Here is a 13,031-nt window from a genome sequence, read left to right as displayed (position 1 = left end):
TTGATTTTGTTCCATTTCTTGTCCGTTGGTGTCATTGTATGACCGGCCGCTTGCCGATGTCCACGGTGACGTTGGTGTACAGCGGTCCTCTCGTTGTCCTCACCACCTCGTAGGACAGAGAGTTGATCCCGTCTGTTGCCCAGGTCTGTTTGGTGTGAGTGATTTGGTCCCATCTCTCTGGATTTTCTGGGTTGCCTTCGTCTTTCGCATGAGGGATGTTCTTCATCTTGGCCACCTCTCCATTGGGACGTGACACGGACATACCAACAAGCATAACCCTATTATAAGCGTCATCATCCTCGCCGCCCCATCCCCAATAGTTATTTGGGAAACCATTGATTTTCAAAAACTGCTCTTTACTCATCGATGTTACGCCTCCAAAGTAAGTGGGAGAAGGTAAGCCGAAGTTCCACTTCTCAACGGCAGCAGCCAGGTGTCTGGGCTGGCTGAAGCAGCCGTATTCATTCCGGTCGTTCATTGGAATCAGGTCCACGTCGCTGAACACAAAGCAATTGTAGTCACGATCCTTCAGGGCCTCAGCGAAACCAATGTTCAACAGCTTAGCCCTATTGAACGTCTCTTCGCCATGCTGTTCGACGACATACACTGTATAGTCCAGCTGCTGTCGTTGCAGTACGGGGTGGAGGTAGTGGAGCCAAAATGCAAGGTGCTCTTCTCTGTGTCTGAAGGGAATGATCACGGCCACCTTCTGGGAGGACACACACTCTTTTGGTCCATACCGACCACCGGCCTCAACGTTAGGGTTCTCGTTCAGAGTTTGCTCTAGACTCACTTTGGTGCTGAAAGTCACATTCAGGGCGCCAATCAAGAGCGGAGAGTCTTCAGGACATCGTGTTGTGTTGTCTGGTGGTGTGTTGTCTGGTGGTGCAGCCAGGAGGGGGGGGGTGTGTGTGTGGCCTGCAAACACCAGCAACACCACTAACAACAACAGCAACACTAACGTAAGACTAACACTAAGTATCTGTTTAAACCTTTGCATCCTCTTCTCTTCTCTCCTCTCCTCTCCTCTCCTCTCCTCTCCTCTCCTCTCCTCTCCTGTCTGGTCTCCTCTCCTGTCTGGTCTCCTCTCCTGTCTGGTCTCCTCTCCTGTCTGGTCTGCCGGCCGCCCTGTCCTGTCTCGGCTATAAAGCTCAGTGGTTATAAGGTTAGAAATCGCTCACTTCCCGTTCACAACGAACACAGAGCTCTATGGTTCATTCGTGTCTCTTAAATAGCCCGCCGGCCGTGACGTGTCGTCACTGTTGTTTGTGACCTCATCTGGCCTTATATGCAGTGGTGTAAAGTAACCAAGTACATTTACTCAAGTACTGTACCAGTACATTTACTCAAGTACAATTTTGAGGTTCTTTTACTTTACTGGAGTCTATACTTTTACTTCTACTCCACTACATTTCAGAGGCAAATATTGTATTTTTACTCCACTACAATTATTTGAGAACTTTAGTTACAAGTTACTTTGCAGATATAAATTATTACATTATAAAACACATATTAACCACTTTAGCTCTACTTTATACCTAGGCTATTTGAAAATAGCCGATCTACAAGCTCACAACACGACGCGTTGTAAGCTTGTAGATCTGTAATTTTCAAACATTTTAGTACTTTTACTTTCGGTACTTTAGTACATTTTGATGCTAATACTTTATAAGAATAAGACTATTACTTGTAACGGAGTACTTCTACATTGCAATATTGATACTTTTACTTTTACTTAAGTAAAATATTTGAGTACTTTTTCCACCACTGGGTATTGCTTTGTTATGAAATAATAAAAACACAATTCCCTAAAGACTGTGTGGTTGTTCTCGGATTGGCAAATCCATTCTGTCTTTTAACCCATTCAATCTACAAATGTCTTCTAAATCCTAACAGGTTTCTGAGAAACGTATGTTTCTATATCAGTGGTTCTCAAACTTTTTCATGTCAAGGACCCCCAAAATGATATGTATTTGACCGCCAACCCCCATCTCAAAATATTTAGTTCCAGGGACCCCCAGAAGCAAAGAGTTACAAATGTTCGCTTTAAAAAATACTAGTCCATACCCGTGGGGGGGATATGCGCACATGATCTGGCAACCCGGGAGCCATCATCCCATAGCTCGCTGGGCAGCCCTAACCATGGCGACATTCTTTTACATAAAAACGCTAATAAACAGCCGACGTTTGTGAAATCGAAAAACTGGCTTCGCTGTTCCGTGCACATGGTAATGGTGAATGGCTGTGTGAAAATTCAGATCAATTGCTCCAGCCACTGAGGAGAACCGGTTAGAACAGTTTTTGGCCTCACCACGCACTATAGAGCTTTGTAGAATTATAGTAGGATATATTCAAAGATTTGCACAAATTTTCACGATAAAAAAAGAAAATAGCAGATCTACAAGCTCATAGCGCGGCACTCGGTGCCGCGCTATGAGCTTGTATATCTGCTATTTTTTAATAGCCAAAGAAATCTAAAATGACACAGATGCGTTCATGGTCTGAATGGGTTAAGTGTGTGTTTTGTGTGTGCGTGCACGTGTGTGTATATATAGTGCCTATGCAGGGTCCGATTTGTTATCGAAAGCATAGTCATGGATCCCCCCCACAGCAAATCAATCAGTTATATGCTCACATTGTTTACGTCGTTGACAGTGTGCCTTTGTGAGTGTTTGCCACCACAGACATAATTACGTATAGACGCCGCATTGGATCGTACGTCAACGTTGGCAGGTATATATCTCCCCTCCCCATATTGACAGGGGTCCCACTTGTCATAACTCCACTGCAAGAAATATGTCTGAGTTGAATATATATGAAATATATATAAAAAATATATATATTTCTGTTTTATAACTCTTACTCTAAATACGATACAGTGTTTGGTATGAAAACCAAAATGTTTAATCAATACATGTTAACCAATCTGCATCATAACATAACCACTACATGTCTGTTACATTTGTAACAAACAAAACCACTTAGAAATCGGTTGAGAATTCCAGTGAGTTATTATGATCATTTTAATTGTGGCGAGACCCCCTGCTTCAACACACAAAAAGTATATGGGGCATACATCATGCGATGTAAAGTACATGTACTCAAGCACTGTACAATTTTGAGGTATTTGTACTTTCTTCAGTATTTACAATTTTTCAATACCATTTACTTCTACCCCATCTCAGAGGAAAATATTGTAATTTTACTCAAGTACATTTTGAATACGGTACTTCTATTTGTATCAGAGTGTATCTACATTGCAGTATTGATACTTATACTTTGACTTAAGTGAAACATGTGAGTGCTTCTTCCATCACTGGGAGGCGCGGCTCGCCCCTGCCCATACGGCGACCGCGTTGGCCAATGAACTTCATCGGCGGCCAATGCGGTATATTTGCGTGTATAGGCTATATCTCTATGGTTTGGCACACTCAGGTTGTTCCTTTGTACTTCCTGTGTGTCCCACGTGAGTACAGGTGCCTCTCTGAGTAAGCGCTGTCAGCGTCCCGCCGGGACTAGCCTGTCATTTCACCGCGTCTGTCAGAGAGTCACTGAAGCGATGGTTCCATTCTTACGGTACGTTTTAACAGCGGGCGACTCTCGGGCGATCGCCGGCGACATCGTCCAAAAGATAAAGAAAGTCTATGAGAGCCGGCGACTACTGGCGATAGGGCGAAGTGGGCGGGGGGGCGATGAAAAGATGGATTTTCTTTATCTTTTGGACGATGTCGCCGGCGATCGCCCGAGAGTCGCCCGCTGTTAAAACGTACTGTTACTGCGAGGGGCACGCACTCATGCTTAATTTATACTCTTGTGAACTCGTATACGAGAGCGTTGCCCGCCTGAAATAGTCGACCTACAAGCTCACAAACGCCTCGCGACGCGGCCCGCTGTGAGCTTATAGATCGTCTGATTTCAGCCGGGCGACACACTTGTGCAACGAGGTATAAACCATGGCTTCAGGGGAGCTGCCCGGGCGTGTACCATGACTGAGGCACTTCCTCTGTCATGACTGCTTGATGTGTATGGGATGTTTTTTTTTCTTTCTATGAAGGCATGGGCTGACTCACTGCGTTCCAGTTCTAGTGTTAGCGCTGTAGTTCTTGTATTTTTCTTCTGTGTAAGAAAAGTTATTTTTTGACCTTGTTGCAACTTTTACAGGAGTTAATCCATTAAGACCCGGTGTCATTTTTTTTATTTCTTTGGCTATTCAAAAATAGCTGATCTACAAGATACGAGATCTACGAGTTTTTTTGTGTGCAAATCTTTCAATATATATATTTTTAAAGAGAACATTTGTAACTCAAATCTTTGCTTCTGTGGATTCTACAAATGTCGTCTAAAACTTTTGAAAAAACGTATGTTGTTAACTATGTTGACCCCCAAAATGATATGTATTTGGCCGCAGACTCCCATCTCAAAATATGTTGTTCCAGGGACCCCCAGAAGCACAGATCAGGGTAAAAAAATGTTCGCTTTAAAACATATATATATATATTCAAAGATTTGCACACATTTTCACGATTAAAAATAAATAAATGAAGATCTACAAGCTCATAGCGCGGCGCTATGAGCTTGTATATCTGCTATTTTTGAATAGCCAAAGAAACCTAAAATGACACGGATGCGTTGCCTGGATTGAATGGGTTAAAAAGGGACGTTCTAATGCCGACTCAAAGTGTGAACCTCCTGGCCTGGCGTTGCCAGCTAGCTTGCTTTGTTCCTTCCCCCTCCTTCTGTGCCAAATGATTAACTCTGGTCTAGTTTGATATCGATCAATGCTGTCCCTGTCAGCCTCTATAAGCACACATGCAGTGCAAGTAATGAAAGTCATTTTGACCGAAGGAAGGCACAGCCGTGCAGGTACTGTACCACCCTTAACCCATTAAGGCCTGAGTCCAATTCTTAAAATGTTTTCTAAATCCTAACAGATTTTTGAAAAAAATATAAACAATTTTTTTACGATTTTTCAAAAATAGCAGATCTACAAGCTCGTAGCGCGGCACTCTGTGCCGCGCTATGAGCTTGTATATCTGCTATTTTTGAATAGCCAAAGAAACCTAAAGTGACACAGATGCGTTCCAGGTCTAGGGGCAGCGTCAGCTGTCCTCGTCTGCCAGTGTTTTGATCCATACTTTCAATGTGAAAGTGGATAGATTAAGTGGATATACATTATTAATTGAGATCCATCAACAGCGGTATAGCCTAAAAGCATACGTGGGCAACTGGTGGCCCGGGGGCCACATGCGGCCCCCGCCCTCACTTAATTCGGCCCTTAGGTTAATATTGGAATACTGACGTGTTATTATTTTCAGCTGTTTACAATTCAAAACATGCAAACATGACCCGCTATATATGTCACAGGGTGAATGGAGAACCAGGTAGATTGAAGACAGAGCGCTCGTTTTTAGGCACGGGGCTTCGGGGCGAGGCGGGGCTTTTCGAGATAGGGTTTATTACGTGAGGCTCTCGAGGAGGAGCTCCTCCTCACGAAATAAACCGTCCTCCTTCTCCTCCGAGGAGAAGGAGGACGCAACCAGGAAGCTACGCTAGGGGAACGCTGAACACGCGTGCACACGCACACGCTTGTCCACGACGGAGGCGCGCCGACTTAGTGGAGCTTGAGGCCGAGGAAGCGCGCCCTCGCGCCTCCAGGCGCGAGTGCCCGCGCTGACCGGCCGATGCTCTACTAGTCGACTCAGCTCCGTTTGAGTTGTAAACCGATAGGGACAGAATAGTTCTTTTCATGGATCACTGTGTGTGTGTGTGTGTGTGTGTGTGTGTGTGTGTGTGTGTGTGTGTGTGTGTGTGGGTGTGTGGGTGTGTGTCAGGGAGAAAGTAAAACAAAAGCCAGAACACAATAAAAGTATCTTAACAGTCCTGCTTTCAATAAACCAAAAAAAGCATGAGCGCGTGCGCGTGTGTGTGCGCTTGTGTGTGTGTGTGTGTGTGTGTGTGTGTGTGTGTGTGTGACTGTGTGTGTGTGTGGTCGCAGCCATATATGTTTGTGCACAAGCCTGGCTTGTGGCTCCCTCTAGTGTTGCTTCTACAGAATTGCTGGGTGGGTGGTAAAAACGAACGCGCCTTCTTCAATCTACCTGGTTCTCCATTCACCCTGTAACATATATATTAGTAGCTTAATGACTAATGTAAAAATTCTATTGTTTTTTTATGTCCAATGTATTTGTATTTAAGTTAAACAAGTTAACATAAGTATAACTAAATGCATTTGAAATTAAATAAAAATGCTACTTTTCAGGATTCCAATTCAAAACTAGAAGGTACTGTTTCTGAAGAAACAGTGTGGGATCGCTAAGAATGTTGATGGTATTGAGTATTGATAGTGTTAGTAGAGTTAAAGGTTTGAAAGGTTTAAAGGTTTTAAAGGTTTTAAAGGTTCTAAAGTTTTGAAAGGTTCTAAAGGTTTGAAAGGTTTGAAAGGTTTAAGAGGTTTGAAAGGTTTGAAAGGTTTAAGAGGTTCTAAAGGTTTGAAAGGTTCTAAAGGTTCTAAAGCTTTGAATGGTTCTAAAGGTTTGAAAGGTTTAAAAGGTTTGAAAGGTTTGAAAGGTTTGAAAGGTTTGAAAGGTTTGAAAGGTTTAAGAGGTTCTAAAGGTTTGAAAGGTTCTAAAGGGTATTTACTTTAAATTATTTTTAGTCACTTTATTTACTTTAAAGTATTTTTTTACTAATTTTTACAACTTTTAAGTATTTTTACTATTTGTTTTCAACTTTTAAGTTTTTTTACTCATGTTGAGTACTTTTAAGTATTTTTACTCAGTATAAGTACTCTTAAGTATTTTTAATCAAGGTACTTACTTTAAAGTATTTTTAGTCACTTTATTTACTTTAAAGTAGCTTTTGCTAATTTTTACAACTTTTAAGTATTTTTACTCTTTTTATCAACTTTTAAGTATTTTTACTCATTTTGAGTACTTTTAAGTATTTTTACTCAATATAAGTACTCTTAAGTATTTTTACTCAAGGTATTTACTTTAAAGTATTTTTAGTCACTTTATTTGTGGGATCGCTAAAGCGATCACACTACTGTTATTGTCAACACCGTTTTTTGACGGCTAACTAGTCCTTCATACTTTTAGCTACAAACTCCGTTCCAACTCTTCAACGTTCGGCCTACTCAGGACATGTCGGCTACCATTTGAATTTTTGAAATAATTTGTACTTTTAGAGATATTTCACTTTTTACTTCTAAAAAACTCCCATTCATTTCAATGGAGAAATTCATACTTTTAGATAGAAACTCCGTTCCAACTCTATAACGTTCAGCCTACTTAGGACATATTGGCTACCATTAGAATTTTTTGAAATAATTTGTACTTTTAGAGATATTTCACTTTTTAAATAGTAAAAATACTTAAAAGTTGATAAAGAGTAAAAATACTTAAAAGTTGTAAAAATTTGTAAAAGCTACTTTAAAGTAAATAAAGTGACTAAAAATACTTTAAAGTAAATACCTTGAGTAAAAATACTTAAGAGTACTTATATTGAGTAAAAATACTTAAAAGTACTCAAAATGAGTAAAAATACTTAAAAGTTGAAAAAAATAGTAAAAATACTTAAAAGTTGATAAAAAGAGTAAAAATACTTAAAAGTTGTAAAAATTAGTAAAAGCTACTTTAAAGTAAATAAAGTGACTAAAAATACTTTAAAGTAAGTACCTTGATTAAAAATACTTAAGAGTACTTATACTGAGTGCAAATACTTAAAAGTACTCAACATGAGTAAAAATACTTAAAAGTTGAAAAAAATAGTAAAAATACTTAAAAGTTGTAAAAATTTGTAAAAAATACTTTAAAGTAAATAAAGTGACTAAAAATAATTTAAAGTAAATACCCTTTAGAACCTTTCAAACCTTTAGAACCTCTTAAACCTTTAGAACCTCTTAAACCTTTCAAACCTTTCAAACCTTTAGAACCTTTCAAACCTTTAGAACCTTTAGAACCTTTCAAACCTTTCAAACCTTTAGAACCTCTTAAACCTTTCAAACCTTTAGAACCATTCAAAGCTTTAGAACCTTTAGAACCTTTCAAACCTTTAGAACCTCTTAAACCTTTCAAACCTCTTAAACCTTTCAAACCTTTAGAACCTTTCAAAACTTTAGAACCTTTAAAACCTTTAAAACCTTTAAAACCTTTAAAACCTTTAAAACCTTTAACTCTACTAACACTATCAATACTCAATACCATCAACATTCTTAGCGATCCCACACTGTTTCTTCAGGAACAGTACCTTCTAGTTTACTTTAAAGTAGCTTTTACTAATTTTTACAACTTTTAAGTATTTTTACTCTTTTTATCAACTTTTAAGTATTTTCACTATTTAAAAAGTGAAATATCTCTAAAAGTACAAATTATTTCAAAAAATTCTAATGGTAGCCAATATGTCCTGAGTAGGCTGAACGTTATAGAGTTGGAACGGAGTTTCTATCTAAAAGTATGAATTTCTCCATTGAAATGAATGGGAGTTTTTTAGAAGTAAAAAGTGAAATATCTCTAAAAGTACAAATTATTTCAAAAATTCAAATGGTAGCCGACATGTCCTGAGTAGGCCGAACGTTGAAGAGTTGGAACGGAGTTTGTAGCTAAAAGTATGAAGGACTAGTTAGCCGTCAAAAAACGTGACCAAAAGTGTTGAAGATAACAGTAGTGTGATCGCTTTAGCGATCCCACAAATAGCAAAAATAGCAGATCGACAAGCTCAAGTTTTGAGCTTGTAGATCGGCTATTTTTGCTACTTTTGTGTGACAAAGAATTCGAATATTGTTCTTAATAATTGGCAGAAATTTGAATATATTCGAATATTATTATTATTAAAAAAGAATATATATATATATATATATATATATATATATATATATATATATATATATATATATATATATATTATTTTTTTAAATGTTTTTTTTTCATTTTTTTTTACAGAAACAATACAAAAACAATGTATCGAGTGCTCGGATCCAATAAAACATATCTTTTGTTTGTTTTTATAACTTGATACATTGTTTTTTGTATTGTCCCTGTCAAACAAACATTAAAAATACAATTTAAAAACTTTTGTTTTCTTTTTTTTTATATTCAAATATTAATTTTCATATTCAAATAAACATATTTTCCCCATATTCGAGGAATATTCGATATTCAAATATTAATTCACCAGCCCTAGTGTGAGTGTGCAGGATGTTGCTGAAAACAGAGCACTAGTGCTCAGCATACCCTGGGTAAATAGAGGTAAAAAAGAAAAGAAAAGAAAAAGAGAGGGAGAGTTTGGAAACACCAACAATGGCAATGCGACAAATATGGCCTACACACACTCATAACTCTTTCGTTGAGTGGTTCTATTTTTGTGTCAGTCAACTCTTAGATCAGAGGTCTTCAACAGGGAGTCCGGGACCCCTAGGGGGTCCTCAGAGCTACTATAGGGGGTTCGCAAAACCTTTGTGTGATAGTTTTATTTTTTTTATTAACCGCTTGAACCCTAGCATCCTTATTCTGAGGAGAACTTTAGCCAAAAATAGAAGATCTACAAGCTCACAACGCCTCGCAGCTCTTTTTGGCAAAGAGGTTTGGTGTAGAGGGAAAAAATAGCAGACCAAGTAAAAAAAAAAGAGTTTTATCTGTAACACTATTTTATACAATATTGAGGGGGTCCCTGCTTCATCTCTCTCTCAGCTAGGGGGTCCCTAGGAATAGGTCAAATTAACTCAATCAGTCATGTATGGCTCTTAATTCCTACAAATGGTCCTGTTATTCTTCTCCCATGCCTTCCTGCGGTACGTTCTATTGTTGGGTGTAACCCTACTGCCCTCACAGCCCCCTCCCCACTGGCTATAGGCTGACACACTCTGGAGGCTGCCAAGACAACACACACACACACACACACACACACACACGCACACGCGCACGCACGCACGCACGCCACGCACGCACGCACACACACATACACACAGGCTATGTCTAATTATTCAAGGGACATTTCGCCGATTTTGCATCAAACCCCTATTTTTATCTAGGTCTAGGACCCATAAACATGATCCTGGTGTGTTTTTTGTGTTTTATCTGTATTTTTTTTTTCTTTATCCATATCCTCAGAGACTATTAGTCATTTGACTCATAGTCTCTTTATCTCACCTTATTTCCTGACTACAATGTAGACCACACCCCCACGCAGCCTCTTGTACTGTACTTGAGTAAATTTACTTAGTTACATTACATCACTGCTGACGTCTCACACATACTCACATCCTGACTTAACATCGCATAGAGACACACGGGGACTACAAATTTCACGCCCACTTTTGAGACAGCGCCGCTACTCGAGGTCCGTTAGAACGATGAACTGCAGCTGCCAATGCATTCCCTATGAGAGGATATGAAAGTTAGCCTACTTTTAAAATTATCCTGCATTAACTGAAGACGATATTGATTTAAATAAAAATATGTTTCCAAATGTATGGAGTGTCTTTGTCAACATATCTTCTTGTTTTCTTAATAGTTGATGTGTTTCACATTTAATTTGCCACTTTAACGAGTTACCCATAATGCTAACACAGCAGAGGGTAGACAGCAGACAGGCATTTCAGTGACATCACTGTCTTTACGAGCGCCGAGCGCCGACCGACAGCGTACCCACTGTAGAGGCAGGAGAGGCGGTCGCCTGCCCAACTAAGATCTCGCCTCCCCTAAAAAAATAAAAATAACCCGAAAATGTGTCATTGCGTGCTTAATGTCCTCAAAGTCACGCATCCAACAAGCTTTGAACTGAGCAGATTGGACCTTCTGTTCCAGAGATAATGACCAAAATCTATTGAAAACGGCCACTTTCGCCAGTTTTCTGGGTATTGAAAACCTCAAGGGATGCGTCCGTGATGCGACCACTTAAAGTCTGGATCTCCGATGCTAGCGGTTTTGACATACTGATGGAGTATATTATAGTATATTGTGGGTAGTATATCGAGATGAAAGATATGGGACATTAAAAAGGACAAATTAAACAAATGGGACAGATTATTAGAACACAAAAAAAATCGCTACAGCCTCAGTAGTTAACCAGTGAAATGACGGTATTTTACAATGCCTCTCATAGAGATTGCATTGAGAGCTGCAGTTCATCGTTCTAACGGACCCCGAGTGTCAAAAGTGGGCGTGGATTTGTAGGCCTTCCGCTTCCGGCCGTGTGTCTCTATGAATCATACAAACCAGATAGAGCTTGCCCACTGAGCTCCAATTTGTCATCCGATATTGTCGCACGTTAAAAAAGTATATAAATACGACCTCCGCAACTAATAGAATAAGGGTCAGGGGGCCTATGGATAATTCCTTTTCTACGCCAAGTTCAAAAAACAAAAAAGCCATATCCGTTTTTCGTTCTAAAGCAAACAAAAAAGGACTCTTTTTCCATGTTTACTCTACAAACCCAGAAACACTAAAACGACACCAAAGCGGTCCCTTTTTTCGTTTTGCCTCATTCCTTTTGTCATTCTTTGAGGTGCAACTGAAGAAGGAATAAGGTGTTGCTTTGCGCTTTTTTTATATTGAGAACTCGGATCCAAAACGGAAGTGGCGTCATTTCACCGTTCTGCCTTACAGAATTAATAAACGCTAAATCAAGTCAAAACTGCCCGCTTTTTCATTTTTGTCTTTTGCATTCTATCATTATGTATTTTGGGACTAAAGAAGTAAATTGGCGTCATAGTGTTTTCCTTTTCAGTTTCACAATAAGAAAAACCCAAATGGATTATTTTATTTTGATTTATTATTTATTTCCTTCTCAGTAAAAAGAGAGTAAATTGGCGTCATGGTGTTTTCCTTTTCAGTTTCACAATACGAAAAGCCCAAATGGATTATTTTTATTTTTATTAATTATTTATTTCCTTCTCAGACGTCACGGGAGAGGTGGGGCAGAGGCTGCGCCGCTGCGGGCATGAGGGTATGGAGTGGGTGAGGTTTGGGGTTTATGGAGGTGGAGGATTTGTGTGGGGGGGGGGGGCTTCACGTCGGAGGGGGGGGGGGGGGGGGGGAAACAGCTTACGTGCATTTTCTTTCTTTATTATTTTTTTTCTCACTTTCCCCAATAATTGTGTTAAATACAGAATAAAGTGTCATAACTTTAAACAGGTGATTAGCGTGTCAATGTCTGCCATTTCAGAACCTCTGCCTTTTTCACATGGGCTTGTTATAGCGCCACCAGGAGGCCAATTTGTGCAAAACCAATTTTTTGCAAATCGGTACACAGTATCTCTATAGTCATGTGATCAACCCTGATCTGTCCGATTTCCCATATTCCATCCTCATTGGTTAAGGTTGCCATCCAAAGTTTGCAGGATTGGTCCGTTTTGAACAAACTGCCTCAACGCAGCTTGCGATTTCCGTGAAATTTCACACGCACAGGCCGAGGAAGAAATGCCACCCTTTTCACATTGGCCTGTTATAGCGCCACCAGCAGGTCTAATTTAGCAAAACACATTTTTGGAACAAAATGCCTCAAATCATGAATGCAAGGTCTGATTGCCGTGAAAGACCTAAGAATAAATGGCGCCCTTTTCACATTGGCCTATTATAGCGCCACCAGGAGGCCAGAATAACGTACCTGACCTGGCGGAGACCTGTGCTCCGAGGAGCACTTTTTCTAGTTTCAGCATATGTTTTATATTATCTGAATTATGCAACTTTAATGTAATGTAATGGAAGTCAAAGGGGGTCAGATCGGGCTACAATCATACCATACATTATATGACATAGATACCTCATAGATGATACGGCTGGCCACATTAAGTCCAAGATCCACATTGGAGCCATGTCGTTCCCATGTGGATCCAGAAATCCGCGTGATTTGATTATTGTTTTTGGTAAATTTTAAAACCAATAGCCTAACTCTACCGTTGTGAGTTGTGATAATGTTTTGAACTCAACTGCTTTTGGAAAGGCAATAATTGTAGACTAGCTTACAGTTAAGCAGTTATGACATAATCAGAAGGATATTTCATTGAAGTTTGCTTTGAACCTCTTTTCCCTCAT

General features: G+C 39.5%; 1 protein-coding gene across 1 annotated transcript; it reads right to left on the bottom strand.

The window, feature by feature from the left end:
* Window positions 1-31: 31 nt before the first annotated feature.
* Window positions 32-1,000, bottom strand: LOC308073290 (beta-1,4-galactosyltransferase 1-like; the record flags this gene model as incomplete). Its single annotated transcript, XM_080412168.1, has 1 exon — window positions 32-1,000. The coding sequence occupies one exon, from the start codon at window positions 998-1,000 to the stop codon at window positions 32-34; it is 969 nt and encodes a 322-aa protein (XP_080268294.1).
* Between the last annotated feature and the right edge of the window lie 12,031 nt (window positions 1,001-13,031).

The sequence above is a fragment of the Gymnoscopelus braueri genome (genome assembly GCF_963280865.1).
Source record: "Gymnoscopelus braueri genome assembly, chromosome: 18".
Lineage (NCBI taxonomy): Eukaryota > Metazoa > Chordata > Actinopteri > Myctophiformes > Myctophidae > Gymnoscopelus > Gymnoscopelus braueri.
The sequence above is the reverse complement of the archived record's forward strand: the minus strand, read 5'-3'. Positions and strand labels throughout refer to the sequence as shown.